Source organism: Salvia splendens, chromosome 22 (assembly GCF_004379255.2).
Source record: "Salvia splendens isolate huo1 chromosome 22, SspV2, whole genome shotgun sequence".
NCBI classification, from domain to species: Eukaryota; Viridiplantae; Streptophyta; class Magnoliopsida; order Lamiales; family Lamiaceae; genus Salvia; species Salvia splendens.
In genome coordinates this window covers 731,921-758,267 of record NC_056053.1, presented here as the reverse complement: position 1 = coordinate 758,267, position 26,347 = coordinate 731,921, and the positions used below count along the sequence as shown (strand labels likewise).

General features: G+C 40.6%; 4 protein-coding genes and 2 long non-coding RNA genes across 12 annotated transcripts; 3 read left to right on the top strand and 3 right to left on the bottom strand.

Moving 5' to 3' along the window:
* The first annotated feature begins 418 nt into the window (after positions 1-418).
* LOC121785948 (tryptophan aminotransferase-related protein 2-like) lies at positions 419-4,370 on the top strand. 3 transcript variants are annotated; one of them, XM_042184441.1, is made up of 5 exons: positions 419-762; positions 952-1,216; positions 2,517-2,820; positions 3,259-3,542; positions 3,703-4,370. In XM_042184441.1, the coding sequence occupies exons 2-5, from the start codon at positions 987-989 to the stop codon at positions 4,217-4,219; spliced, it is 1,335 nt and encodes a 444-aa protein (XP_042040375.1). In that variant the 5' UTR covers positions 419-762; positions 952-986; the 3' UTR covers positions 4,220-4,370. The 3 variants fall into 3 exon arrangements, with proteins under 3 accessions (XP_042040375.1, XP_042040372.1, XP_042040374.1); XM_042184438.1 differs by lacking the exon at positions 419-762 and adding an exon at positions 771-853; XM_042184440.1 differs by lacking the exon at positions 419-762 and adding an exon at positions 807-845.
* Positions 4,371-4,465: 95 nt separating this feature from the next.
* Positions 4,466-6,848, bottom strand: LOC121786451 (AP-1 complex subunit mu-2-like). Its single transcript, XM_042185099.1, has 11 exons — positions 6,709-6,848; positions 6,164-6,310; positions 6,027-6,089; positions 5,767-5,943; positions 5,590-5,693; positions 5,393-5,500; positions 5,219-5,315; positions 5,054-5,151; positions 4,841-4,982; positions 4,641-4,760; positions 4,466-4,564 (listed from the first exon to the last, which is right to left on the bottom strand). Exons 1-11 carry the CDS (start codon positions 6,832-6,834, stop codon positions 4,466-4,468), a joined length of 1,281 nt encoding a protein of 426 aa, XP_042041033.1. The 5' UTR covers positions 6,835-6,848.
* Positions 6,849-7,528: 680 nt separating this feature from the next.
* LOC121787776 (carbamoyl-phosphate synthase small chain, chloroplastic-like) lies at positions 7,529-10,144 on the top strand. Its single transcript, XM_042186615.1, has 10 exons — positions 7,529-7,706; positions 7,777-7,915; positions 8,169-8,257; positions 8,348-8,408; positions 8,484-8,551; positions 8,643-8,771; positions 8,855-8,964; positions 9,070-9,417; positions 9,489-9,654; positions 9,855-10,144. The coding sequence occupies exons 1-10, from the start codon at positions 7,607-7,609 to the stop codon at positions 9,902-9,904; spliced, it is 1,260 nt and encodes a 419-aa protein (XP_042042549.1). The 5' UTR covers positions 7,529-7,606; the 3' UTR covers positions 9,905-10,144.
* Positions 10,145-10,953: 809 nt separating this feature from the next.
* On the bottom strand, positions 10,954-13,132 carry LOC121786198. Its single transcript, XR_006047127.1, has 3 exons — positions 12,995-13,132; positions 11,755-11,824; positions 10,954-11,283 (listed from the first exon to the last, which is right to left on the bottom strand). It is a non-coding gene; the product is annotated as an uncharacterized LOC121786198 (long non-coding RNA).
* Positions 11,917-13,404, top strand: LOC121786197. Its single transcript, XR_006047126.1, has 2 exons — positions 11,917-13,105; positions 13,210-13,404. It is a non-coding gene; the product is annotated as an uncharacterized LOC121786197 (long non-coding RNA).
* A 10,294-nt stretch (positions 13,405-23,698) lies between these two features.
* LOC121786203 (protein LATERAL ORGAN BOUNDARIES-like) lies at positions 23,699-26,036 on the bottom strand. 5 transcript variants are annotated; one of them, XM_042184783.1, is made up of 3 exons: positions 25,806-26,036; positions 24,897-25,058; positions 23,699-24,460 (listed from the first exon to the last, which is right to left on the bottom strand). In XM_042184783.1, the coding sequence occupies exon 3, from the start codon at positions 24,446-24,448 to the stop codon at positions 23,948-23,950; it is 501 nt and encodes a 166-aa protein (XP_042040717.1). In that variant the 5' UTR covers positions 24,449-24,460; positions 24,897-25,058; positions 25,806-26,036; the 3' UTR covers positions 23,699-23,947. The 5 variants fall into 5 exon arrangements, with proteins under 5 accessions (XP_042040717.1, XP_042040716.1, XP_042040718.1 ...); XM_042184782.1 differs by having other exon boundaries at positions 24,960-25,058; XM_042184784.1 differs by having other exon boundaries at positions 24,897-25,055.
* Between the last annotated feature and the right edge of the window lie 311 nt (positions 26,037-26,347).

The following is a 26,347-nucleotide window of genomic DNA, read 5'->3' as shown; positions in this document are numbered from 1 at the left end:
TTTTAATAATTTGTCACGAGAATATGATTTTTTTTTATATTTTTAGGATTATAGTCTTCAATTTATTACTATATAGGAGTATTTGGCATCCTCAATTCTTTCCGGCAATTGAAAAACGACCTAATTAAATGAAATTTATCCTTAAATGAATTTCATCACCACATCACACACTTTGTTTCTTTTAATAGTATTTTTCATGAAACATCTTTTATATTTTCAATAATAAAATCTGTAAATTAAATAATCAAAATGGGGTACAACTAAAAAGTTTTGTTAAAAAAACATTTAAATATAAAATATAACAAAAGAAATCCTAATAAAGAATAAAAGGATTTAATAGAACATACCTTTAAGTATATAGTATCAAAACAAAATGTAAATGGATTAATATAATAAAAGATGGGTGTGGCCGTGGTGGTGGATAGTTTATGAAATGCTTGCTGTCGTTTAATGTGTGACGTTCTGCGTTTTGACAGCAGAGTATCCTTTCCCGCTGAATCCACCACTTCTTAAATCCTTATTTATTTTATGTATTTGCCTGCAACATGCTTCTTGGTTTCTGTAATCTTTAGTGCTCTGCAAAATTCCTGCAATATACAAATATGTATATTTAATATGTGTATTACTACTTTTCTCTCCTATCTCCCTCTCTCACTTTGAAAAGCTCCCCTATATAAATGCCAATGTGATTTGGCAAAATCATTCTCTTCTTTTCTCTAGTATGAGCTTTTCCGAAGTGGGATTTCTTTTCTGATTCCACAGGTACTTATTCATGTGATGATTTTTGCTTTGCTAAAGAGAAAAGGGAAAAGAAACCATGATCTTCTCTCAGTCGTATCTCAGTCGTATCTCAGTCATTCTCTCTACTTTTTGGCTTAACCAAAACCCTTTTCAAAACATGCACTATTAGCTTCTAATTTCTTGTTGATACCCTTTTGTTTTTTTGCTTAGGGGGTGAAGACAGGGGAGTAAAAAAAGCAATCTTGATGGCTGTGGAGCTCAGAACCATGGTTTTGGGGCATTTCTTGGTGATTTCTCTTGCCTTGAACGCTGGCTTGCTGTACAGAAACTACTGCGGTGGAGAGCACAAATCCCAGAACATCTTCAGCTTCAAAAGTGAGTGCAAGAACTCATCTTCAGCTTCAACAATGGCGTTTCTTGAAACCAATTTTCAACCTTCAAAACCAGCTCTTAGTGAAGTGATTGACTTGGACCAGTAAGTTGGCTTCTTTTATTTTTCACCTCTCCTTTTCACCTTTTGTCGCCCTCACATTTGAGTGGGGGGAAATTAGTTTTACTGTTTTAACTTTTCACCAAGATGAAATCTTTATCTTTTTGTAAGCAAGTGGGGTTTGGGTATGGGTTTGACTCTTGAGATGTTCTAACATATGCATGTATTGTATTGGGACAGCATCTTGTTCTTGAATTGCAATCTTCCTCCCTTAAACAATGATGGTTCAATTTTTTTAGTGATGATGAAGTTTCTTGTTGACCAACAACCCATCATCAAAGATTCAATTTTGTTTACTTTCCTCCCAAAATCCCCAATTTCTGAGCATGTTTGAGTGATTAATTAGGGATTTTAATATGAATATTGGTGATTTTAAAGAGATTTGAATGATGATGCGGTTCCCTAACGTGCGCCTGGGGGTTCACGCTATGTCAGTTTAGAGACAGGGACAAGTCATGCTGGCTTTGGAATTCCCACGGCGCATGTTAGAGAGAAGCATATCACACAAAATTGGTTTTGCTTCTATTTTTTCTTGTATTTTTGATGTTTTCCAAAGTGATTGTTGTATTCCTCAGACAGTGGCATGCATGATTAGGGGGCAAAAATGGTGGTGGTCTTTCTTGATTCCCTCGTTGACCACTTTCATCTTTCTTGCTTTTGTTTATGCTCTTAAAAATTAATTCAATTCAATTTCTTTTATTTACTCAAACTAGTATCGCACCTATTTTTTTGGGACCAAGGGAATATTACTTTTAAAAAAGTTTCAAATATTTGCTAATTTATTGAAGAAAGTAGTTGCCTAAAGCTTCTTTCTAATTGAATCTTGATAATATATAAGTTTAGAATTAGGCCTATTTATCTATCTGTATGGAAAAAAGGTTGCTTTGTTTAATGAAAGCATTAAGAAATGAAGTGTATAAGACCCATTTTTAGGCCTTTGTCATATCATAGAATGAAGAATGATATTAACTTGTCATGGATCCAATCATTTGATCAAATGCCCCACAAGTTTGGCCCCCATTTGCATACCTACCTTCCACCCACATTGAAACCTATGGGAGTGGCGGGGCGGGCGGGATAGGACCACCGTCCTCGGCTCTGGACCACTCCTTTGGGCATGGTGGTGTTATATCATGCTCGTTTAATTTTACCCGATGGTTAAGTAACTTAGGTTGAGTTAACCAACCAACTCTACACATGTTTGTTTGGAGAATTGGGAAAAATAGTTGAGATTGTGACTTTATTGAATTGATGGATTGGTTGGTTTTGTGACACCTGTGTGCAGTGGTGATCCGACGATGTACGAGAGGTATTGGCAGCAGACAGGGGATCGGACGACAGTGGTGATCCCCGGTTGGAAGTTCATCAGCTACTTTTCTGATGTGAGGAGCCTTTGCTGGTTTCTCGAGCCTGAGTTTGCAAGTTCAGTGGTTAGGCTGCACAAGCTCGTTGGGAACGCTGCCACGGACGGCCGCTATATAGTCGTGGGGACGGGGTCCACACAGCTCTTCCAGGCAGCGCTCTATGCCGTCTCCCCCCCTAATGCCTCGGAGCCTATCAGCGTGGTCTCTGCTGCCCCGTTCTACTCTGTAAGTCGCCTCCAGCCTACGTTTTTACTGCCTCGTTTCGTGAATTCTATGCATGGTCTCGATTCTTCACGTGTCAGACGATGTTACATAAGATTTTTTGTGATATTTTTTCCTTCAAGAGACATCAAAATCTGCCCATAATTGCTTGCTTATCTGCAGATCTGTATTGTCTCCATTTATTGTTACAATCTGCAGGTGGAAAACATTATTTTTTAGCAATTATTTGAGTCTAGAGATTAATGCTTTGTGCAGTTACATGTCACACTAGTTTTATTTAGGATGCACATGCTCTAGATACAGTGTAGCTGTGTTTGAGTGATTCACACATTTCACCAAACAAACACAGACTGCAATGTACTCATTTATTGCTTGCTGAGTTGGCATGATCTTCAAGATTTCGATGTTTCTCACACTGTTGTTGATCGTGTCGTGTTGCAGTCGTATCCTCAGATCACCGACTTCCTCAGGTCGGGGCTCTACAAATGGGCCGGAGACGCGCGCAAGTTCAAGAGGGACGCCCCATATATTGAGCTCGTGACGTCGCCAAACAACCCCGATGGGCTATCAAGGGTGGCCGTGGTGAACCGGGACCGAGGCGTGCTAGTCCATGACCTGGCCTACTACTGGCCTCAGTACACCCCGATCTCGTCTCCTCCCGCGGATCATGACATCATGCTGTTCACGGTCTCCAAAAGCACGGGCCACGCTGGGACGCGTTTGGGGTGAGTAAACCCTCCTTCCGGCCCATGTAAGCTCTCTTAGAGACGTCGTGGCGGTCACATGGAGTGTTAGCGGGGGCTCGAGCACCTCCCAACAATTTATTTCAAACACTACATTTTTTTTTCTGCGTTCGCTCCTGATCATGCCTACTAACCTTTGTAGGTGGGCTCTTGTCAAGGATAAAGAAACTGCGAGGAAGATGACCGAGTTCATCGTGCTCACCTCCATAGGTGTCTCCAAGGAGTCGCAGCTGCGCGCAGCCAAGATCCTCCAGGTCATATCCGACTCCCACGAGCAACGGGGGATTTTCGACGAAGGCGAGGCCTTCTTCGAGCACAAGTACCATCACATGGCACGGAGATGGAAGCAGCTAAGGGCGGCAGTCGAGAAGAGCAAGCTCTTCAGGTTGCCCGAATTCCCTCACGGCAAGTGCGAGTTCAGCGGCCGTACGTTCGCCTTGCAGCCGGCCTTCGCGTGGCTCAAGTGCGAGGGCGATACAGAGGACTGCGAAGCGTTCCTCCGCGGCCACAAGGTGCTCACGCGCAGCGGGAAGCACTTTGGCGAGAGCACGAGGCACGTCCGGATCAGCATGCTGCCCCGTGACGAGGTCTTCGACCAGTTCACCGAGCGACTAGCGAGCATAACGTCGTTGCCGTTGCCGTCGCCGTCGTCAACATAACCAGAGATTGATTCTTCCATCTATGTAGTATTGGCAGTAGCTACTATGGGGGGTTGTAGTAACTCAGTTTTTGCATAATCACTACAAATTTCTATGCACAGCAAACATCAACTAACTGACTAGTAATGCAAACATATATGTTCAACTTTCATCCATTTCAAGAATTGTTTATTTCAATTAAACAGCAAGAAATTTGAAGAACACACACTAAAATTCATATCATCATTCAAGAATTAGATCACCAATTCAACTAAGCCTGAGCTCATAGTCTCCAGCAATGGTGATGTACCTCACCCACGGAAGCGCTTGATAACCGCTCTTCTCGATGATTTTAAGGTATCGAATCTGTCATAAACACGAAACGGGTTATTGTTGGCAAATGAAACGAACGAATGTCGTATGCTCGAGTTTGTAAGCACACCTGCATTCCAGAAACAGTGAAGTATGGAATCTCAAACTTGACACAAATTGGGGCTTTCCTGTCCACTGCATCCTCAGATAAAACAGAAGGGAGTTTGAACTCTGCTTTCAACAAGAATTCCTACAAAAAATTCAACTAATGTAACAATATATGACAAAACAAACTTGAATTCTTGCATAAAGATGAAGAAAAAGCCTAACTTTGTTGCCAGGGAAAGACTTGATAGTCCACAACAAGGCATCCTTTTCTGGAGCATACTTGGCATATCCAATGGATGTCTTGACGGTCGGGCTCGTTGCATCTGGGGGCAGGGGCAGCTCGATCATGACACTCGTTGCAGTGCTGCACAAACGCTGTGTTATCTCATCCTAAGTTAAGAGAGTTTTTTGGAGAGGAGAACGAGATATTATTACCTTCGTTCCTTGAACTGGCTTCGCGCTTTTACCAGCATCTCGACCCGGCTCCTTGAATGCCTCTCGATACGAGCTTCCACCCAAACCAGTGGCTTCACCTATGACCATACATGACTAATGTGAGTGGAATGAGATAATGACTGCCTAATGAAACCTCTGTTTCACCTGAGTACTGAGTCTGTATGTCATGAGGTCGAACGTTCCATCGGGCGGTATGAAAGAGATAGTGCGATCATTCTCAAATCGCGCTAGACGAACACATCTGCGATCGAAAAAGGGCTAATGAGATTGAACATTGAAAATGAATTTGAAGTTCAGTTCAAGTTATAAAAAGCTCACTGATGGAATTTGATATCTTCCAAATCAATGGCTTTCACTCTTGATGACTGATTTTGAGACTCCATCAACACTCTGTCATTTAGGCCAAGCTTGCATTCAGGCATACCACTAAAACAAAACACAAAAAAAACACACACAATCAAAATAGTTTTTTTTTTGCAATCTAATATAAGTGATAACGAAGCTAGTGTGTTCACCTCAAACGCGTCTGCATCTTCAACGCCCCGTTCACTTCTGAGCGGATTATCTGCCCGTTGCTGTTGACAAGAAGATTCACCTTCTCAACCACATCGAGAAACACCTATGCGAAGGCACGAAAAAAACGATTCAGATCTTGATCCACGAGACGAAGAATTCACAAAGGCCGGCCTTACTTCATTAGTCCTATACAGTATCCCTTCACTGCGCCACGACACTGCATTGGTCACGGCCATTGGAGGCTTCTGGGAAGCCTCCATACGATAAGCATCCGTCTTGATGAACTCGCTTAGTATCTTAGCTTCTGTGTATTGAGGGTATCCAAAGTCCATGATTTCATCAAGCAATTCATACTTCAAATGCAGAATCTTGGCTTCAGTTTCTTGAATTTTGACATATGTAACACATGATGTTTAAAGTAAGTTTTGACACTCACCACTACAACAAAGTTGTCTTTGAGAGATTCCTCTTCCAACTTCTCAAAATAGTGCTTCAAAACCTACCACAACAAAGTTAAAATCAATAAAATCACACGTAAGAAACATGGTGGTATCATCTTCTCCTTCTTCTTACATGAACTACACGGTGTAGGAACACGAGTAAGGTAGCCGCATTGCTGTTCTGCCTTGATGCCGCCAATATATACACGTTGCTATGCTGAATAAACACGTAGCTCACGCCGTTGTCATAGCATATCGGCCCGTGAGACTCCATATCTCCCTACATTACATTAAAAAAAAACCCAATTATTTCCCGCAACCAAGAGTCCCGTTTTTCCATTCAAGGCCGAATGCAAGTACTTCGTTTATAATTCATCTCCAACTTTATCAATTATTCATTAAAACTCGCGCAGTCCACTGCAAACGCTATTGTTAGTGGACGAAGGAAGTAGCAAGTTTCACCAAAAACTTCTCACACACACATCAACTAAGATCACTTATTTATTTTTTGCATTAGAAATTTATTCATCTCAAGATCTCTAAATGTTCAATAATGAAAATACATTCTGTTCTTTATGGATCAAACCATCATTTTCAAATAATATAAACCTAGCACAAAAACACACACACCCGCACGGGTGTGTGTGTGTGTGTGTGTGTGGAGAAAGAGAATTAGACCTCCTTTTCGAGATGCTTAGAGAAAAAGCGCTCGACCTCGGCGGTGGAGACATTGCCGCGGTAGTCGCGGCTGATCAAGCACCGCCCCTTTATGTCAAGAACAAACAGGGCGGAGGTGGCGGCCATTGAAACACTGCTTTTTCACTGCAAATAATTATTCAACATTTTCACACACATTGAGATCTTTCTGTATTGCAAATAATATTTCGATGAAATCATGTTTTGCCAATCGATAACTAACCACTTCTTTCCCAATTTACACGTTAAACTTTATTTAATTTTGAATAAAAATATCCTATCAACTAATTACGCAAATGGTGTTTATTGTTTGATAATAATAAGAAAGTCTTAACATTTCAATCATGGCAAGATCTTCACGTTTTTCACTAATGAAGCATTTAAATTTTCGATTTGAACAAAAATACCATCTCATTAGTTAAGTCCTACTATTTCGATTTAGATAGTCATTTTTATTCATGACAACAATCCATATTTAATTTAATTTATTTTTATTATATCTTTAATTATATATTTTTATCTATTTCATTTAGTGAATCAAGTGTTAAAAAATATTAGTAATATATAAGCTGAAATAAACTTTGAGAGAAAATAAAATTAACTACTAAAAATAAACTAATTTCACCGTCCACTATTTATAATCTCATTTTGATTCTAACACAAATTTCAAGAAATTCTATGATTTTATAATGAAAAATGGAAAAATGAATTAGTAAAATAAATATACATAAAATAACTATATAAACAATTTTGATCCTAAGTACTATATATTTAAATTGTCCTTACAAATAAAATACTAAACAAAATGGTGATAGATACAATAAAATCCGTATAAAAATCCCTAGGCAGCGCCGCCCTCAGCTGCAGCTCCTCTACAGTGATGGCGATGGCTTCCTCTCAGTTCTTCTACTCCTTCGCATCCACACTACAAAAGCCTCGCCTCTTCACCGTCACCTGCCGCTCTATTTCCGCCGAGAATGGTGCGTCTGCTCTCTCTGCCTCCTCTCTGTTTACCTTGGGAAAAAAATAATTCATTTTTGTTGATTTTAGGGTTAGTGTCGGTGGAGCGGCCGTGGAAGGTGGCAGACGCCAGGCTGGTGCTGGAGGACGGCTCCGTCTGGCCGGCTAAGTCATTTGGCGCCTCTGGAACCCAAGTTGGTGAAGTCGTTTTCAATACATCTCTAACTGGGTAAACTTTTTGTTTTTTTTCTCCTCAATTTATCAATCCAAATTCATCAATTTTGAATCCTGTTGTTATTTGGCTAGAAATGTGTAGTATTTCAACATTTGCTACTGTTTTGTAGTGGATTGGAATGTCAGTATCTTCAATTTTGGGGTTTTTGAGCTGAAAAAGTGGAGGTTTAACAGGATTTGGGGTTTATGCTGAGAGGAAATTATTTTATGTATTTATGAGCTATATACTTTGCATCCTTATGTGGCAGGTACCAGGAGATCCTTACAGATCCTAGCTATGCTGGCCAATTTGTTTTGATGACTAACCCGCATATTGGCAATACTGGTGTTAATTTTGGTAGGGGGATTGCTTGTTTATGTATTTGGAGAAGTTATTGTTTGAAATTTGAAAAGGGATTTGATTTGGCATGTTTTTTTTCTTTGTTAGATGATGAAGAGTCGAGGCAATGCTTCCTAGCAGGACTTGTTATCCGAAGTTTAAGCATTAGGTAGTCCCTTTACACGCTCGGACTAAGACCATGCTTCATTTTCTTTCCTTTTACTTACTGCTTGGTATGTTGCAGCACCTCGAACTGGAGATGCAAGGAAACACTCGGAGAATATTTGGCTTCTAGGAATATTATGGGGATTTGTATGTTTCAATTCAATATCTCAATCTTGGTTTGAGAAGAACAGGAATATAGTGCTGATTTACTTGATTTACTTGTTGTGCTCTGCTGCAGATGATGTGGACACTCGTGCTATCACACGTAGATTGAGGCAAGATGGAAGCCTTATTGGTGTGTTGAGCACAGAAGAATCTAAAACAGAGGATGAACTGCTGAACATGTCTCGGACTTGGAATATAGTCGGTGAGTCTCCTCTAGCTAAGAACTGTTGAACTGGTGTTTTTCGCTGTCAAGAAAATAGTTCACACTGTTGGCTTACTTTACAGGAGTGGATTTGATAAGTGGTGTCTCATGTCAAGCTCCTTATGAATGGGTTGACAAAACTGGCTCACAATGGGAGTTTAATTCTGATGGAAGAAACAAAGAGACGTTTCATGTTTGTATTGTTTACCATGTTTAATTACTCAAGAGATGAATGCTTGCATATTTGTAACACATTGTCCTCATCTCTCTGTTTCTTGCTGTTTATTCTTGGGTGAAGGTTGTTGCATATGATTTTGGCATCAAAAGTAACATACTCCGACGTCTGGCATCCTACGGCTGTAAAATCACCGTGGTTCCTTCAACATGGCCAGCCTCCGAGACTCTAAAGATGAAGCCAGATGGTGTGTTTCTCAGCAATGGTCCAGGAGATCCCTCAGCAGTTCCTTACGCTGTTGAAACTGTCAAGGAAATAATCGGAAAAGTTCCCGTTTTTGGCATCTGTATGGGTCATCAGTTGCTTGGGCAAGCACTAGGAGGTAAAACCTTCAAGATGAAGTTCGGTCACCATGGAGGAAATCACCCTGTCAGGAATATTCGAAATGGCCGTGTTGAGATCAGTGCTCAGGTTTGTTTCTTTACTTGATTTCTTTGTTAGTTCTCTCTTACTCTCTCACTGAATTGTTGCGTCTTCTGCAGAATCACAACTACGCTGTTGATCCAGAATCACTTCCTGAAGGTGTTGAGGTTACTCATGTCAATCTGAACGATGGAAGCTGTGCCGGGCTTGCATTTCCTCAGCAGAAGGTCATGTCGCTACAGTATCATCCCGAAGCTTCCCCTGGACCTCATGATTCGGATCCTGGTAACTTTCTCAATCCTTTTCTAATCTTACCGTAAATTTGGTCTAGATTATCTTTTCACATATTTTTCCAACATCACTCATTCCCGATTCCATTGAGCAACTGCTCTTTCTTAGCTTGATTATCGGGCCTCACAACACTACATAGTACTTACCTTGATTTGAAACTGAGGAATTCTAATATGAACTTTTCTCTGTCACAGTATTTGGTGAATTTGTACGTCTCATGAAGCAAGAAAAGGCGAGAGCATGACAAAATTAGGCATCATTATGTTTTTCTGCTGTTGAGATGCTGCAATGTACCTTATGGGGATGAAGGAGAAAACATATTTAGTTCAATTTCAAATGAAGAAACGAAACCTATTGAAAATATTTGTGTATGTTGATTTTTGTTGTTTTTAATAGAATGATCTAAAATTTTGGGCGGCCAATTTTGGCCATAACACGAAAGCATTAAACAAAGATACAAAATTAATGTATTATTGTTAGGTCTTATGATGTTTGCATTTTTATCTGTGTCGATAATGTGTTCATGTCGTGTGTGGGTTGTGTTCGTGCTTGAGTGACGCAGAGATGTGTTTGTGTCAAAGGTTTTTCTTAACATGTCTTATTCTGTTTGAACCGGTTAGGTCTTGTCATTGTGTTGACAAGATAACGATCTCATGAGCATGATTTGCCATACCTTGGACTACGAATGCGCATTATTAACTCAAAGAGGGCCCTATGTTAGGGTCTGAACTCTGAATAAATTTAATTTATCCCATATATACCAGTAAAATAAATAACTACTTGCATTTGGTAAAATGAAAAAGAACTGTTTTTCGAATATTTGACAGGATCGGGCATGAAATGGATCAAATTGGCTGGTGAAGGGCCAACTGAAAAGGCCTTTAATAAGACCAAGGGCCAAAATATCCATTTTAATCAATAAGCCCAAGTGCCAAAATAAAAGACGTGTTAAGTCATATGATAATTTTCGAATATATCACAATATATATTCATGAGTTGCTCTATTTTATATTTATTTATTTATATCACAAATTATCTTCACAAATATTAAATAATGAAGTTATTTTAATAAATGTTTTAAGATAATTTAAGTTATGAAAATGGACTACATAGTACAATATTTCAAAAAGAAACGCATAATGCATTATTTGTTATAACTTATAAATATACAGTCCAGATTTTTCAGTTATGATTGAATGAGAAAATAAAATTAGGGCAACTGATATAATTGAGGCACAAGAGGAATTGGAAACGCAATAACATCCCAAGCAGAAAAATACAAAAATTCTGAGGTAGGTCACAAAAATCAGTCATTACGGATTCAGAACATAACTTTCTAAGGACATATCTTGTCACGTCCGCATTTTCTAAGAATAGAAAACACGGTTGATCGCGACTAAGGGGATTAAAGAAGCGGGGATGAAAGGGGAAAACAACACAAATCGACCATAGCTCGAAACAAATCAGAATATCTCAACAATACAGAAACTCAAAAGAAAGGAAACTACTAAGCGGAAGCATTCGGGAGAAGGAATATGCCACGTGTGAAGACATGACACATTCTAAACACTTAAATTTCTTCAACGGTCTTGCTCAACACCCACCGCACCTGTCATGCTCAACCTGCACATTTTAAAAAAGATATGCAGGGCTGAGTACTTGATGCACTCAGTGGACTCATACTGAAAACATTTTATAAAAAATATTTATCATGCCACCATTGAGTGACCTTGGGGTTTTAACTTTAGAAATCGCCCCAAGACACTAAAATCATTTCCATCGTAAAACTTGTGACTGTGCAGTCATTTTCCCTAGATGTCTACCATATCTAATCCATTGATGACAAGGAATGTGGCCACATTCCAAGTCACTGGACCGGCTGACCCAAAAGACGGCTCACGATCCCCTCTGTGTACACTAGCCTGAGTAGGGACTCACTCCCTAGTCAGACCCGAATTCGATTATCCATAGATGGCAAAAGCCACATTAGATAGGTTCCATAGAATAAAACAAAATAAGGCATGACAAATATTCATATCATTTTCACATAAAAATATACTTATGGCATTGCCCTTATTTAAAAAGAAAGCTCACCTCGTTCGCTTAAAGGTGTCGCACTTGAGTATTTCCTCATTCCAGATTAGAGTCTCACGGAACAAATTCCCTTTAGATAAATAAAATAATAACACAACAATCAGCGCGAGAAAACTACTAATTAGAATGCATGCACCCTCATTAAAGTCTTTTATCTCGTTTCTCGGTTTTCGCATATTTTCGATTATTCGGCGGCCGCCAAGGCGTCGCTTGAGACGCCGGTCGGCCGCTTACGCCCATTATTCCTCCGTTGGCTCCTCATATTTTCAACCACGATGTCAAATTAAATTCCCAAAATTATATAAGCACTTAATTGAATTATCGCAAGTATTTTCCCTCGCGATTATATTTATTTCGAAACTTGGGGTAAATTATTTGTACATCGAATTATTCCGAGAATTAATTAAATAATTCTCCATAATGAATTTAATTATTAACTCAAAGATTTATTTAATTATCGGCCCAAGGATTTAATTAATTTGGTCCAAGAATTAAAAAGTGGCCCACAACGAATCACCCACCTTCTCCTTAATATTTAAAAGGCCCACCCTTATTTCTCCAATTAAAATCTGAGCCCGAACAAAACAAAACATGAGTGGCCCAAAGCAGAAAGAGATCCCCTACTCCCTCCATCTCGGTCAAGGTCAACAACCCGTTCTCTCCTTCACCATTTCAATTTTCTCTCAACATCCCCAAATCCCGTCGCTTCCCCCTCCCCAACCTCACAACACCAGAATCGACGGCCGTCAATCGTCGTCTCTGATTCAGACAGCAGCGGGGCTAGCCGTGCGTCGCCGTCGCTGTTGTTCGCCCCCTACCGCTGATGCGTTGCTGCTGTCACACCGGCGAAAAATCAGCTCGGTCCGCCCTGCCGTAACTCCTGCCGCTGCTGTGCAGTCTCCTCGCCGGGAAGGTATGACGCTGCAGCGAGAGGGGTGGTCGCCGTTCGGTCTCTGCCGTCGGGCTCCTCCGCCGCAACCGTCGCCGTTGTCCAGATCAAGCAGCAGCAGCAGCCGCGGCCAACGCTTGGCAATGCGTACTCGTCCGGACAGCCCCGATTTGCCCGAACAACCCCGATTCACCCCGAAAGATAAGTTTCCTTTACCAAGTTCTTTCGCATTTCGATTTAACCGTGGGAGTGTTCAATTGTGTTAAGTGCTTGAGTTATGCGATTAGTTTGGATGATGGTATGCTTATGCGTAAACTGATGATTGAAACTTGAAATTGGGAGGGAGTATACCTTCAATTGACAGATTGTGAACTCAGATGAATCCCTCGGCTTCTATTTCAATTGTCAGTTTCTCCTCAACCGTGAATTCAAGAATTGGTAGCATGGAATTAAAATATGGAGGTTCGTATTCATGCAATTGTGAAGAAATTACCTTTGTTGGATAGACAACCACATATCAAAACTGCAGTCTTGAACTCACAATTTCTCTCTATTTTTTTTTTCAGATTTTTGGTAGAATGAGGAAACTGATTTGTGAAGGGAATATTATAGAGGGAGAAGGTAGTTGAATAGATTTAATTAGATTAATTTGTTTTTTTAGGGTGTTACATATGTATAAGTAAAAATTATTTGCAGTGTAAAGTGAACGAGGAGAAATAATATTTTTTAAACTAATCAAGTGAATTGTAAGATTATACTAATTTCATAAATAATATAAGTTTTTTGTATAAAAGAATATCCAAAATGACATCGTTTGATGTCTTCATTTTCCAAAAAGAGAAACAAGACGGAGGGCAATCATGAAGAAAAATTAAGCATAATTAATTAATGTATGTTTATTTATAAAAGAATATCCAAAATGACATTGTTTGATGTCTTCATTTTCCAAAAAGAAAAACAAGACGGAGGGCAATCATGACGTTTCGGGTCGACCCGAAGAAAAATTAAGCTTCGGGGCGGCCCCTCCCTCGTGCCACCTTTTAAAACTTCCCTTGTATCCTGTGATAGAAAATATATTCGTAAATAAATATAAAAAATCAAAAAATAAAAAGGAAATAAGTATTTAATTAAATTAGTTGCATTATATCTTTCACTGCCAAATTTCTTCGGTTTGTGTGGGTTTGCTTGTTTTGCACGTATTGCAGTAAAGGAAAGATTGATTTGCTCTAACTCAACTGTTGCTCTGTTTTCTTGTTATGTAAAGACCCAACATTTCACTCACCAAACCCACTCAATTTTTGCTTTCGGAAAATCGTTGGCAATGAAAATCTGCATAAAAAATCTTATCGATTTATATTAGAGTGCAATATGTTCATGTAGATTCTTATGTGTATGGGAGCATTGTTATTTAATATGGAAAAATGGATATATATTATATCCTAAATTTGACATGCGATTAGTGTATTGAGTATTCATGTATCATTATCGAAAATAAGTTATTTGAAAAAGGTTTATTGACCACCAAAATCACAAAACTTTGGTCACAATTTGATATTTTTCCCAAATTTAAAACTTTATCGCAAAAATTATGATTTGCAGTGTAGTGAATTTCCCACTTGGAAATTTTGGGATAAAATTTAAACTCAAGTAACAAAAATGATTTGGTTTACAAAAATTGAAAGCAACGTCATTTCTTATGTATCGATTTGTCCACCTACATAATCTGACTTTTCACGTTGAATCTAATTTTTGGAGAAATCGAATTCGTGGGAAATGCATAGAAAGTGATATTTAGGTTATACATATATTTGTATACTAATAATGTGTAATGTACATTATGTGCTTTGTTATCGTATATGATTAATCTCATATAATGTCAAAAAATAGTTTTATGCCGTTTTTGCGATTACATTTAGATGTAATGTAGAATAAGGCTGTCTAGGCTCTAGGGAAGAAGGTATATACGAAAATAATATTACTAGAATTGTGTAAATATTAATGATTGATATCATAGGCAATGAAATGAATTGAGTGGGAACATGCATATATGTGCACTATTACCCACAGCTTTTAGCTGTTACGATGTAACATCGTTTGAAAACCCTACTGTTGTATTTGATGGGGTACGAACTAAACAAGCCCAACAGCAGTGACGGCCCATCAGCCCAAAGCCCAAGGAAGAGTATGAGTTCGGCATTACCAAAGAGTTCGGAGGAGTTCGGCATTACCAAAGAGTTCGGCCTCAGCCTACAGCTCGGTAAAAGCCAACCAATCAAGCTCTGCTCTCAGGTCGGCATCAAGCTCTACTCTCAGATCGGCAACCAAAGCAGTTCGGTCTCAGTATTCGACCGAACAAGGAGTTAGTGGACCCATGCAGGATTTCCACAACTTCCAACACACCCACTACCACGTGGCGTCAACTCAGGCCACGATCTTAGGCCATGACCTACACGACATCCACGACTTAGGGTGGTGATGCAAGCCACGATCTTAGTTCAATATATAAATAGAACTTAGATCTGATAGAAAGAGGTTAGAATCTCTCTAGAGAAATAATCATATAGCAAGTCTGTGTTGTAAGCTGTAATTTCGCAGATCAAGCAATACAAACCTGCCCTCATTTCTCCCCGTGGACGTAGATTTACCTCAGTAAATCGAACCACGTAAATTCATTGTGTCGTAATTTATTTTTACGAGCATTCATCATCATCGAAAATTCGCCGATTCATCACTGGCGCCGTCTGTGGGAAACAGAGAACCAAATTTGTGATAAAGCGAATTTTTGACCATTTTTTCAACCCAAAAAATGCATACCAGATCGCAGAGTACCCGTATTCCTGCCCGTGAGAACCAGGAGGAAGCCAATCCATCCCATAGGTCTGGAAAACAGCCTAGGGATAAATCCACCACCAGTTCTCATGGCGGAGGAACAAGCCGCTCCAAAAGCCGTCACACCGAGTCTTCCCAGCAGCCCGATTTGAACGGGGCTGTCAAGCTGTTTTTGGCTGAAAAGCAGGAGGAATTCTTAACCTTCCTGCAGAGAAGCCAAAAGCAGCCGGAGGCGAAAACGGCGGATTCTCTCTCTCCCTCCATACGAGACAGTCACTACCGCAGTAGTATCATGTCTTCCAGAAGAAAGAATCCTCGGTACCGGAATCACAGGAGAACTCCATCTCCTCCATACCGAAGAAATGTCGGGTTCGCCATGTACGGAGCATTGAGGACTCCGTTCTCGGACGATATTACCCGAACTTCCCTACCACAGAACTACCGAACTCCGTCGATGACCTATGACGGACTCGTGGATCCTCATGATTTCTTGGGACGCTATCAATATAACATGGCGAACCAGGGTCTCAACGAGGTCCACATGTGCAAGCTGTTTCCCGAGCTGCTAATCGGGAACGCAAGAAGGTGGTTCGATAGCCTCCCTCAAGGCAGCATTAGATCCTACCGAGATCTAATGGATGCTTTCCACAGGAGGTTCTTTCAGAAAGCGGAAGCCAGAAGCACTTCGGCTCAGCTGCTTTCTATACGTCAAGGTCGCGACGAAAAGATCAGCGATTTTATGACGAGATTCCACAAGGAATGCCTACAAGTAGATAATCTCAATGATCTACTTGTCATTTCGGCATTCCAAAATGGAATCCTGCCCGGAGCTCTCTACAGAAAGCTCGTGGAGTGCGGTCCGCAAACAGCTCAAGAGATGTGGGACATTGCGGACAAGTTTTCTCGTGCCGATGAGGCAGACCGTCGAAAACGGTCTTTAGACAGCTCATCTAGAGAAGACAAAAAGAAGCCCGGTCATAGCGATCAGAGGCATCCTCGCCGAACACCTTCTCCACTAAAGGAGAGATAGCGGTCATCCGAGGTGATCGAAAAAGAGCAAGTGTGTTCGCAGATTGCGCTTAAAAGTGCCGAGCAATCAGTTCGGCACCATCAAGCATAGCAATCACAGCAGCCGGAATCAGAGGCCGGCGAAATGACCGAAGTCACACCGGAGCCGAACTCGATGGTGTACGGCACTGAAGCCGTGATTCGGTTGAGATCGGCATATCCAGTCCCCGAACTCAAGTTCTCCTCAGAAATGAATGGTGATGGACTGAGAGCCGAACTAGATCTTGCCGAAGAAAGAAGAGAATTGGCCTGCCTAAAAGCAGCCAAGTACAAGGAGCAAGTAGCCCGGTATTACAACCAAAGGGTGAAGAAGCTGCAATTTCAAGTGGGAGATCTCGTCTTGAGAAACAACGAAGTAAGCCGAGCAGAAAAGCTGGGCGAACTCGAGCCCACATAGGAAGGTCCATATCGGGTGTCAGAAGTCCTCGGCAAAGGGTCTTACAAATTGACTCACGCGTCAGGAGCACAAGTACCCCGAACATGGTACGTTTCCAACCTCAAAAAGTTCCCTTTGTAAGAGACAGTCCGGTCAGTCAGTCTTATGTGTTTTCTTTGTTTTTTACTTGTTCTTGTCTCTACGTGCGTTGTGTCTGTCTATGTGAGTGTCGTCTCTTACAAATAAAACTGAGGTATCTCGTTCTTCAAAGGCTGATCCCCTTTTTAGAACATGCAAGCCAACGATTGTGTGTCAAAGCTTCTAAAGAGGATACAAGACCACAATTCAGCTTAAACAAGCAGTTCGTCTGAAACGAGCTGCAACAAGCCCACGATTGTGTGTCAAAGCTTCTAAAGAGGATACAAGACCACAATTCTGCTTAAGAATCAAGCACTTCGTCTGAAACGAACTGCAACAAAAGTCCGATTCTCGCGATAAAACTTGCCTGAATTAGGACAAGGGAAAGTCCAATCCACGCGATAAAACTCGCCGAATTAGGACGACCAAGTTCGGTCAAAGCAGTTTACCTCATAAGACCGAGGACGACCATGTCTAGTCAAAGAGGTTTACTGCATAAGACCACTTCGGTTAACTGGGAAAGTCCGATCCACGCGATAAAACTCGCCGAATTAGGACAAGGGAAAGTTCGATCCCGGCGACGAAAATCGCCAAATTAGAACACAAAGACGAGTCCGGTCAAAAGATGTTTATTTCATCAGACCAAAGACGAGTCCGGTCAAAAGATGTTTATTTCATCAAGACCAAAGACGAGTCCGGTCAAAGATGTTTATTTCATCAGACCAAAGACGAGTCCGGTCAAAGATGTTTATTTCATCAGACCAAAGACGAGTTCGGTCAAAGATGTTTATTTCATCAGACCAAAGACGAGTTCGGTCAAAGATGTTTATTTCATCAGACCAAAGACGAGTCCGGTCAAAGATGTTTGTTTCATCAGACCAAAGACGAGTCTGGTCAAAGATGTTCATTTCATCAGACCAAAGACGAGTCCGGTCAAAGATGTTTATTTCATCAGACCAAAGACGAGTCCGGTCAAAGATGTTTATTTCATCAGACCAAAGACGAGTCCGGTCAAAGATGTTTATTTCATCAGACCAAAGACAAGTCCGGTCAAAGAAGTTCACTTCATAAGACCGAGGACAAGTATGATGAAATTTTTTCGCGAAGCTGTAAATACAGTGTTAAAAGCGAAAACAAAATTTCATTTTTCAAATCTTGTTCGGCACACAACTCCGCTACCCTACGAGATGGCGTTACGCTATTACAAAGGACTATTCTACTGTCCAGGGTTGCTAAAGTTGAGCCATCTATTCACAAAATCCTCGTGAAGCTGAGTTCGGGCGTTCCAGGCAGCCGCAGAATAAGCAGGTCGACGAGATGCTCTAATCGACCTGCCACCTCTTCTCTGAGCCCGGGAAGCCCTAGCACCTCGGCGGCGAAGAGTCTCTTCACGAAGCATCTGCTGATCTTGCTCGCTCATAGTCACAACTCCTCGGCGAATTTCAGTCCGTCCCTGTCTTGACGATTCCGGTTGCTCCTGAGCCCGTTCTCGTCTTGACGTTTCCGGCTGTTCCGGAGTTCGTTGTTGGCTGGGAGTAGGATTTTGAACAAGGGAACCAGAGGTTTGATCTGGAGTGCGAGCATCTGTTGGCGCGATATGCCGAAGGAATCTTTCTATGGAGGGGCGCCGAGAAAGAACAATGTTGTACCGAGAAGCCCAGCGCCGCAATGATGTCACGACTTGTTGGCAAGCCGAGCTCTCCAGCGCATTGTTCCTCCGGAGTACATTATATTCCTCCCACAGTTCGTCAACTCGACTCTGAACATCTGATATGGTCATTCCCCCGCGCACACGGATGTAATCCTCGTACGCAGTCCTCTCAGCAATGGTCGTATTCAGCTCGGCCTCCAGATCATTCTTATCGGACTCTAAGTCCTTATTATCGGCATCCAGCTTCACTAAACGAGCCAGAAGCTCGTCATTCTTCGTCTGATCGGCTATAGCTCTTTTCTCAGCTTCGTCTAAAGCCGAAGAGTACAGCCGCTTCCAGTGAAGTACCTCCAGCTCCTTGAGAGTTAAGAATACAAAGCAGCTACGTCAGTTCGGCATTTCAGCTTACCGAGCAGGTAGTAAACCACAACAGGAGTAAGAGAGTACGAAAGGCTATACGAAGACACAAGAGCAGAAAGAAGAATTTTTTCATTCATAAGAAAAAAAAAAAATTTTCTATACAAGGAGGGCTTCAAGGCCATTTTACATAAAGGAAGAAACTAAACTAAGAGAAGGGAGACGAAATCATACTTCGCTAGCTTCGTCTCCACCTTCTCGGTGAGGTTCAGCTTCCTTCTCTGCTTCAGCTTCAGCCTCTGCCTCCTTGCTCTCCCCAGCCTGCTCGGCGCCACCGTAGCCGATCTGCTGCGTCTCCTGATCGGCTTCCTTCTCCGGATGCCCGGCTCGCTCGACTTCGGCCTCCCGCTCCAGCGGCTCGGCCTCACCCTCTCCGTTGTAAGTCGAAGCGGGTGAAACGGGTCCCACGGAGGCAAAGATAGCCTCCAGGTTCTCGTCCCGATCAGCTCGACAACTCCGGACTCGGTCTGCAGAAAGCAGGACCGAGGATGAAGCGAGCTCCTCAAGGAGCGGCAGATTCTGAAGCCGAGCTGCTATCTCTCGGCTGTACAGAGGCAGCACGACGTCGGCCCCCTGCTCGCCCTTATCGGCAATTAGCCTTACCAGACTACCGACAAAAGCCGAGAACTGGCTACTCAAAAAGAGTTTCTCCGTGTAAACACGGAGAGCCTCCCCCTGGGCAACCACGGCGGCAGCATCACTCCGTTTCGTCTGCTCTCGCTGGATGACGAGCTGGTTTTTGGCAAACTGAGCTTCATCCTGGGCCGAAATCCTAGCAGCTCTGGCTTTCTCAAAGTTTGCCTCGGCCTGCTCGGCCCGGTGACAAGCAGCCGCCAATTTCCTCTGCATCTCAGCATAGTCGTTGGACGCTTTGGAGAGTTCGACGGCGACGAGCTTGGAGAGCATATCGTTCCTCTGAAAATGGATAAGGAAAAAAGTCAACAGAGGGCACCAAAAATACAGGACAGAAGCCAAGCCAAAGAATCAAGAAGACAATTCACCTCGGCGAAGTCCGTGGGCCATAAAAATGGCTCACAGATATGCTCCGAAGGAGGCGCCAAGACCACGTCTTTCTCTGGCGCTCTCGGGGGCTTCTGGGTCTTCCCCTTCCTACTTGCCGAAGTCGACTCCGGCTTCTTTGGACCCGAAGAGGTCTTTTGCCTCTTCGGATTCTTCTCGGCATCAGGCGCCGAGCTGGTAGCCTTCTCTCTCTCCGGCTCCTCAAGCTCGGAGGACTTTCGGATAGCCTTATTCAGCATGAACACTGCCAAAAAGCAAGAAAACAAGGTTAGTTTTCTTCGTTAAAGCAGTAGAGCATAAAGATAAAGAGAAATCCTCACCCTCGGCCTCTTCGTCCGAAGACGAGATATTGAACACGAGGTCGCCCTTGACGAGCTCAGTTTCCGAATACTGTTTCCTAATCATAGGAATCTTATTGAGCTCGCCCTCGAGCTCGGCCAACGGTTCTAACCGAGGATGGGGAATCACGGACTTCGGCCTTCTCCAAGGAAAGCCCGGAGCCGAAGTCCTATTATAAAAAAAGAAACGGTTTTGCCATTTCGGCCACTTGGTTTTGCAGAAGGCCCTAAAAGGCTGTAAGGGGATCAAGTAAAACCAAGATCCTTTCCTTTTAAACTGGAAAAAATTAAGGATTGCCCTCAGAGACAGATCCTTATCTAGCCTACGCAGTTCGGCAGCAAAAGCCGATAAGTGCCTCCAAGAGTTCGGAGTCACCTGACCTAAAGGGAGTTGAAAAAAATCAAGAAGCTCTACAAAAGGTGGGGGAAGAGGAAAACGAAGCCCGCATTCTAAGCAGGCTTCGTAAACGGTGGCATAACCCTCCGGCGGGTCGTTAGCCCTATGATCATCGTCGGGAACCACCGCCTTCCCCCCAGGTAAAAAATATTTCTCGTGAAGGGATATCACAGTATCCTTACTCAAGATACTGTGAAAATACTCTACGGTCTTCTCCCCGGATTCTTTCCGGCTAGAAGACCCCTTATCCCCTTTCCTACCGCTACCCGACACCGAAGAAGAAGAAGAAGACATTCTTCTTACTTTTTGAAAGTGAAGAAAGTCTGAAGAAGCTCTGGAAAGCGGAAGAAAATTTCTCGAGAAAGAGAGAGTATAGAAGACGCAACAGCAAAGGTGTTCAAATGAGGAAGAAAGAGCATATTTATCAGATTCGGCGAAGATTTCAAAATCGTTGCACCGTTTCGAATCCCACCTTTTCAGGATTCAACGGCCGGATTTTACTGTCGCATTTAATGCAGTCACATGCAAGGCACGTCCCCTGACGTCAGCCTCCCCCGTACCTTTATCCAGAATGCCGAAGTGACTCGCTTCGCCGAAGTGATTCACTTCGTCTTTCGGGGGGGGTAGTGATGGGGTACGAACTAAACAAGCCCAACAGCAGTGACGGCCCATCAGCCCAAAGCCCAAGGAAGAGTATGAGTTCGGCATTACCAAAGAGTTCGGAGGAGTTCGGCATTACCAAAGAGTTCGGCCTCAGCCTACAGCTCGGTAAAAGCCAACCAATCAAGCTCTGCTCTCAGGTCGGCATCAAGCTCTACTCTCAGATCGGCAACCAAAGCAGTTCGGTCTCAGTATTCGACCGAACAAGGAGTTAGTGGACCCATGCAGGATTTCCACAACTTCCAACACACCCACTACCACGTGGCGTCAACTCAGGCCACGATCTTAGGCCATGACCTACACGACATCCACGACTTAGGGTGGTGATGCAAGCCACGATCTTAGTTCAATATATAAATAGAACTTAGATCTGATAGAAAGAGGTTAGAATCTCTCTAGAGAAATAATCATATAGCAAGTCTGTGTTGTAAGCTGTAATTCGCAGATCAAGCAATACAAACCTGCCCTCATTTCTCCCCGTGGACGTAGATTTACCTCAGTAAATCGAACCACGTAAAATTCTCTGTGTCGTAATTTATTTTTACGAGCATTCATCATCATCGAAAATTCGCCGATTCATCAGTATTACTATTAATTAATTAAATTCAAGTAAATATTCTTTTTCAGGTAAATAATCGATATTTTACTAATTTAGGGAAGATGTACTAAAAATGTTCGCAAAATGAGAACTTTTATTATTTACAAAATCAAGAAAAAATGGTGCATTTTGAGAAACGTATACAATGTATTCAAACACGCACACATCGTGAGAAAAGCGTCTTCTACCTTCTGATTTCGCCACTTTTTTCGATGAGTTTTGCTTCCTTTTGCTTATTTGTTGACCAATTATGTGTACTATAATTAGTGTGATGTTGATTTCACTTCATCATGGTTTTTATAAAAATTTAGGGTTTAGCAATTTGAGGATAAATGATGTCAAAATGTGGTTAGTTTTATTCCGACTTTACAAATTAATTATGTTTATTGTGATGTTTTTTGATACTTTGGATTTTTTGTTTTCAAGATTTTATTGAAAATATAGTTTTTAATTATTTGTTCATGAAAAATAATGCTAAAATGAAGTTGATTTAGGTTTAATTTGAGAGTTTTTAGAATGTAGCAATTTATGGTTATGGTTTAATATTTCAAAATTTATAGTATTGTTTTCAAAGCAGATAGAAATCGTAATTAGTCATGTTTTATATGTCTTAAGTATTTTATTCTTATAAAAGTTCCTATATTTGTGAAAAGTTTAATTTTATGTCATAACTTGATCATTTTAGTGATAAAATCATAAAACTAGCCAGCTCATCGAATTAACTTGGGTTAACCACCTACGAATTCGACGAGCTGACTCATTATTTTAGCTTCGAATTATGCAATGAGAAGCATAATTCAGACTTTTTGAGAAGACATTTATCAAATTAAAATTAGTGATACATACAAACCAGATTAATTCTTTGCAGAATGAGTGGCAATTAGGAAGAAATTCTAATTTGAGCTTACAAAACGGCAACTTTTTAGGATACGCATATGGAATTGAAACCTCTAACCCTAATCATATTTATGGTTACTTTAACTATAGATTCATGTGGGGTATACAGAGGAATACAAGGAGAAAAAGAAAGAAAAAGACTATAGCACTAATTCTTAATCAAAATACGTCTTTTCATTGTTAAATCGTCACTTGATTAATTTGATGTGTGTAGTCTAACCAGATTATATTTTTTATTTATATATATTTCATTTTTTTTACCGTGGGAGATGGGGTGGGGTTTGATATTTGATATGGAATTGACATTTTTAACCAAAATTAACTTCAAGTAGACTTATCTTTTCAAACTGATTGAATATTCTTCTCACTTCTTCATGACATTGCCCCTCCTCATATTAGCTTACCTTACTAGAAAAATAGGGAAATCATTGTAACAAAATATATTAAAGCAAATCAGACTCTTTATTACAATTGATTTTTCAAGTAAGCCAAATCTTATATATATTCAATTAAAATACACCAAAAATTGAACAATAAATGAGAATGTATATAAGCTAGAAAATATGTCAAAATAATACTAGATCACTATTTTGCACTCTTGCTAAACTAGATAACCCCAAGATGAGCTATCTAACCTAATTAAAATGTGTTTTGGTCACATTTTTTCTTATCTATCGACCACTTAAAATGAAAGTTTACCAATCACCAACTCAAAATAATTCTCAAATCCACATACAAATATCAAACACCCTTCAAACAAACACTCTTTAAATGAAAAAAAATATAATCTTAACTATATATTTGTGCATACACACATATAGTAGTACCTCTTAATATCCTTTCACACCACAATTACTCAAACCTTCTTTATTTCTCCAACACAACCATAAACCCTAGCAATAGATGATCATATCATCAATTAGTCCCATCCATCCCTCCACCATGAGAATTATAAATATCATTCCATGGCACATCATATGAAATTTGCACACCACCACCTGCTTGATAAAATCTCCCGCCATTCCTGGTACCGGCGGGAGGGGGCTGGGTCGCCTGCAGCGGGACGTTGCTGCAGGCGAACCTGATGAGGTCAGCATTGGAGGCATCGAGCTCCATCTGGAGGCGGTCGACCTGCCTCTGGAGGAAGGTGATGGCGCCAATGCAGCCGTAGACGGGGTCGCGGACGCGGGCCTCGGCCTCGTAGGCGAGGGAGTTGACCGCGTCGTCGCGCTGGTGCGGGAGCAGCTCGTTCAGCAGCTTCGCCACGTTGCTCGCGCCGAAGATCTTGTGCACGTTGGCGAACTTCTGCGGCTCCTCCGGCGGGAAGTACGGCGAGAACACGCATCCCGGGATGCACTTCCGCCTCAGGAATTTGCACGCGGCGCAGGGAGGGTTGTAAGAGCTTGACGAAGCCATCGATCAATTTTTCTGCAAAGATTTCAAGAAAAACACAAGTCTGAGGAAATATATTATCAAGTAATTATTTCATAAGTCTTTTATATTCTTGAAATTTTTCATCTCTTATTCAATCCAGTAACATATTTTTCTTTTTGGGGTGTACAATTCGAACACTAATTCATATACTATCAACTTTACTCTTTCTTATACAACAAAAAACAATTATGTTAATTTTAAATTGGACGAAAAAAATATTGAATTAAAGACTGAAATACCGTGTACTCGAATATGAGACTTTTTTATCTCGAAAACTAAAGCACCAAATAGTTTTTACATTGTATTTTGTACAGTAGTATATTTTAAATTTGTTTTGTATTTTAGCATATTTCATTGGAATTTGCAGGCGGCAAGGCAAACACACACTTTTATTCCATTAATATCAAACAATTGATCATCAGCTTAATACCTGTGATCGATCAATGATTTTGCAATTCACTTTTTTTTTCAATAAAAAAAATATACTCCGTACTATTTATTTTGGTGCATCAGTTGATTTTCTTGACTTTGGCTATTGTACCAAAAGCATGTCCTTTAGTTGGTGGTTGTCTGTCTGAAATTTACTTTTCTGCTGAAATAAAAAATGTGAATATCAAATTGCAGAGGTCAAGGTAATTTGCGACGAGCTTATACCTTTTTTAACTCATAAATTGAGCAGATTTTCCGGTAGGGTTGCATTAGTGTGCTAACTAATTCACAGTAATAACTAATAACTTTCAATTCTGTGTATTAAAATTATCAACATAAAGATATAATTATATCAATATAACATATAAATTTAAATATCAGCACAAAGACATAAGTTTATCAACACACTAAGATTGATAAATGAATGTTTTTGTGTTGATATTTTTAACATACAAAATTGATATTTAGTTATTAGTTATTACTATAAAAAGTTAATATTTGATCACACACCTCTATAAAAGGAAATGAATACATCCCTATATATATTATATATATGATTTTGAACTTAAATCTCACCCTCATGACTACAATACAAAAGTAAGACAAATATTAACATGTATAAATATCTGAACTGAATTTAGTTTCCAGATCTAGATACTAATAAAGGTCATAATCTACAATAATCTATGTTAAACAGAATATGATGTGAAGATTGTGTGCGCTAATCAAAATATAAGTTTATTACTCCTAATAAGCTACACCAAAAACCCTAAATCAAGAAAATTGATTATCTCAGATGAATTAAAAAACACTGATCCAGAAGAATTAAGACAAAGAAACAAAAGATGGAAATCAAAGCAACATTAAAGGAAACAATTAAAGGAAACAAAAAACAACAAATTCTAATTACCTGTGATGAGGGCTTACTGTTTTTTTATGCAGAAGAAGAATAAAACCTATATACCCTTGCGGTCCCAAAAATCTACCTTTTCCTTCTTCAACAGCCAAAAACTGAGATGCTCAATGTGGTGAAACCCTAATTTGGATCAAATTTATGGGAATTTGAATGTGATAATGGGAAGCAATAAGGCTGAGAGAGAGAGGAGGAAAGAGCATATAGTGCCAAAGGACAAAGATAATAAATGAGAGGTACACTAAAGAGAAAAGATGGTTGTCATACTGTGTCTAATAATTTTTATCATACTTGTGGAGGGGATGCATCCCCCATTTTTTTCTTACTGTTACATGCCATATTTCTGTTTTTTCTTACTGTTACATGCCATATTTCTGTTTTTTCTACTGTTACATGTCTAAAAAAAATAAAATTCTTCTAGTTACCTTTTTTTCTAAAAATATTATTTTTCCTACACTTTCATATTCTCAGATTGCCAACTCATTCTTTTTGTATTCTTGCCTTATCATTGAGTGCTGTAGATAGTGTGACCTAGCTAC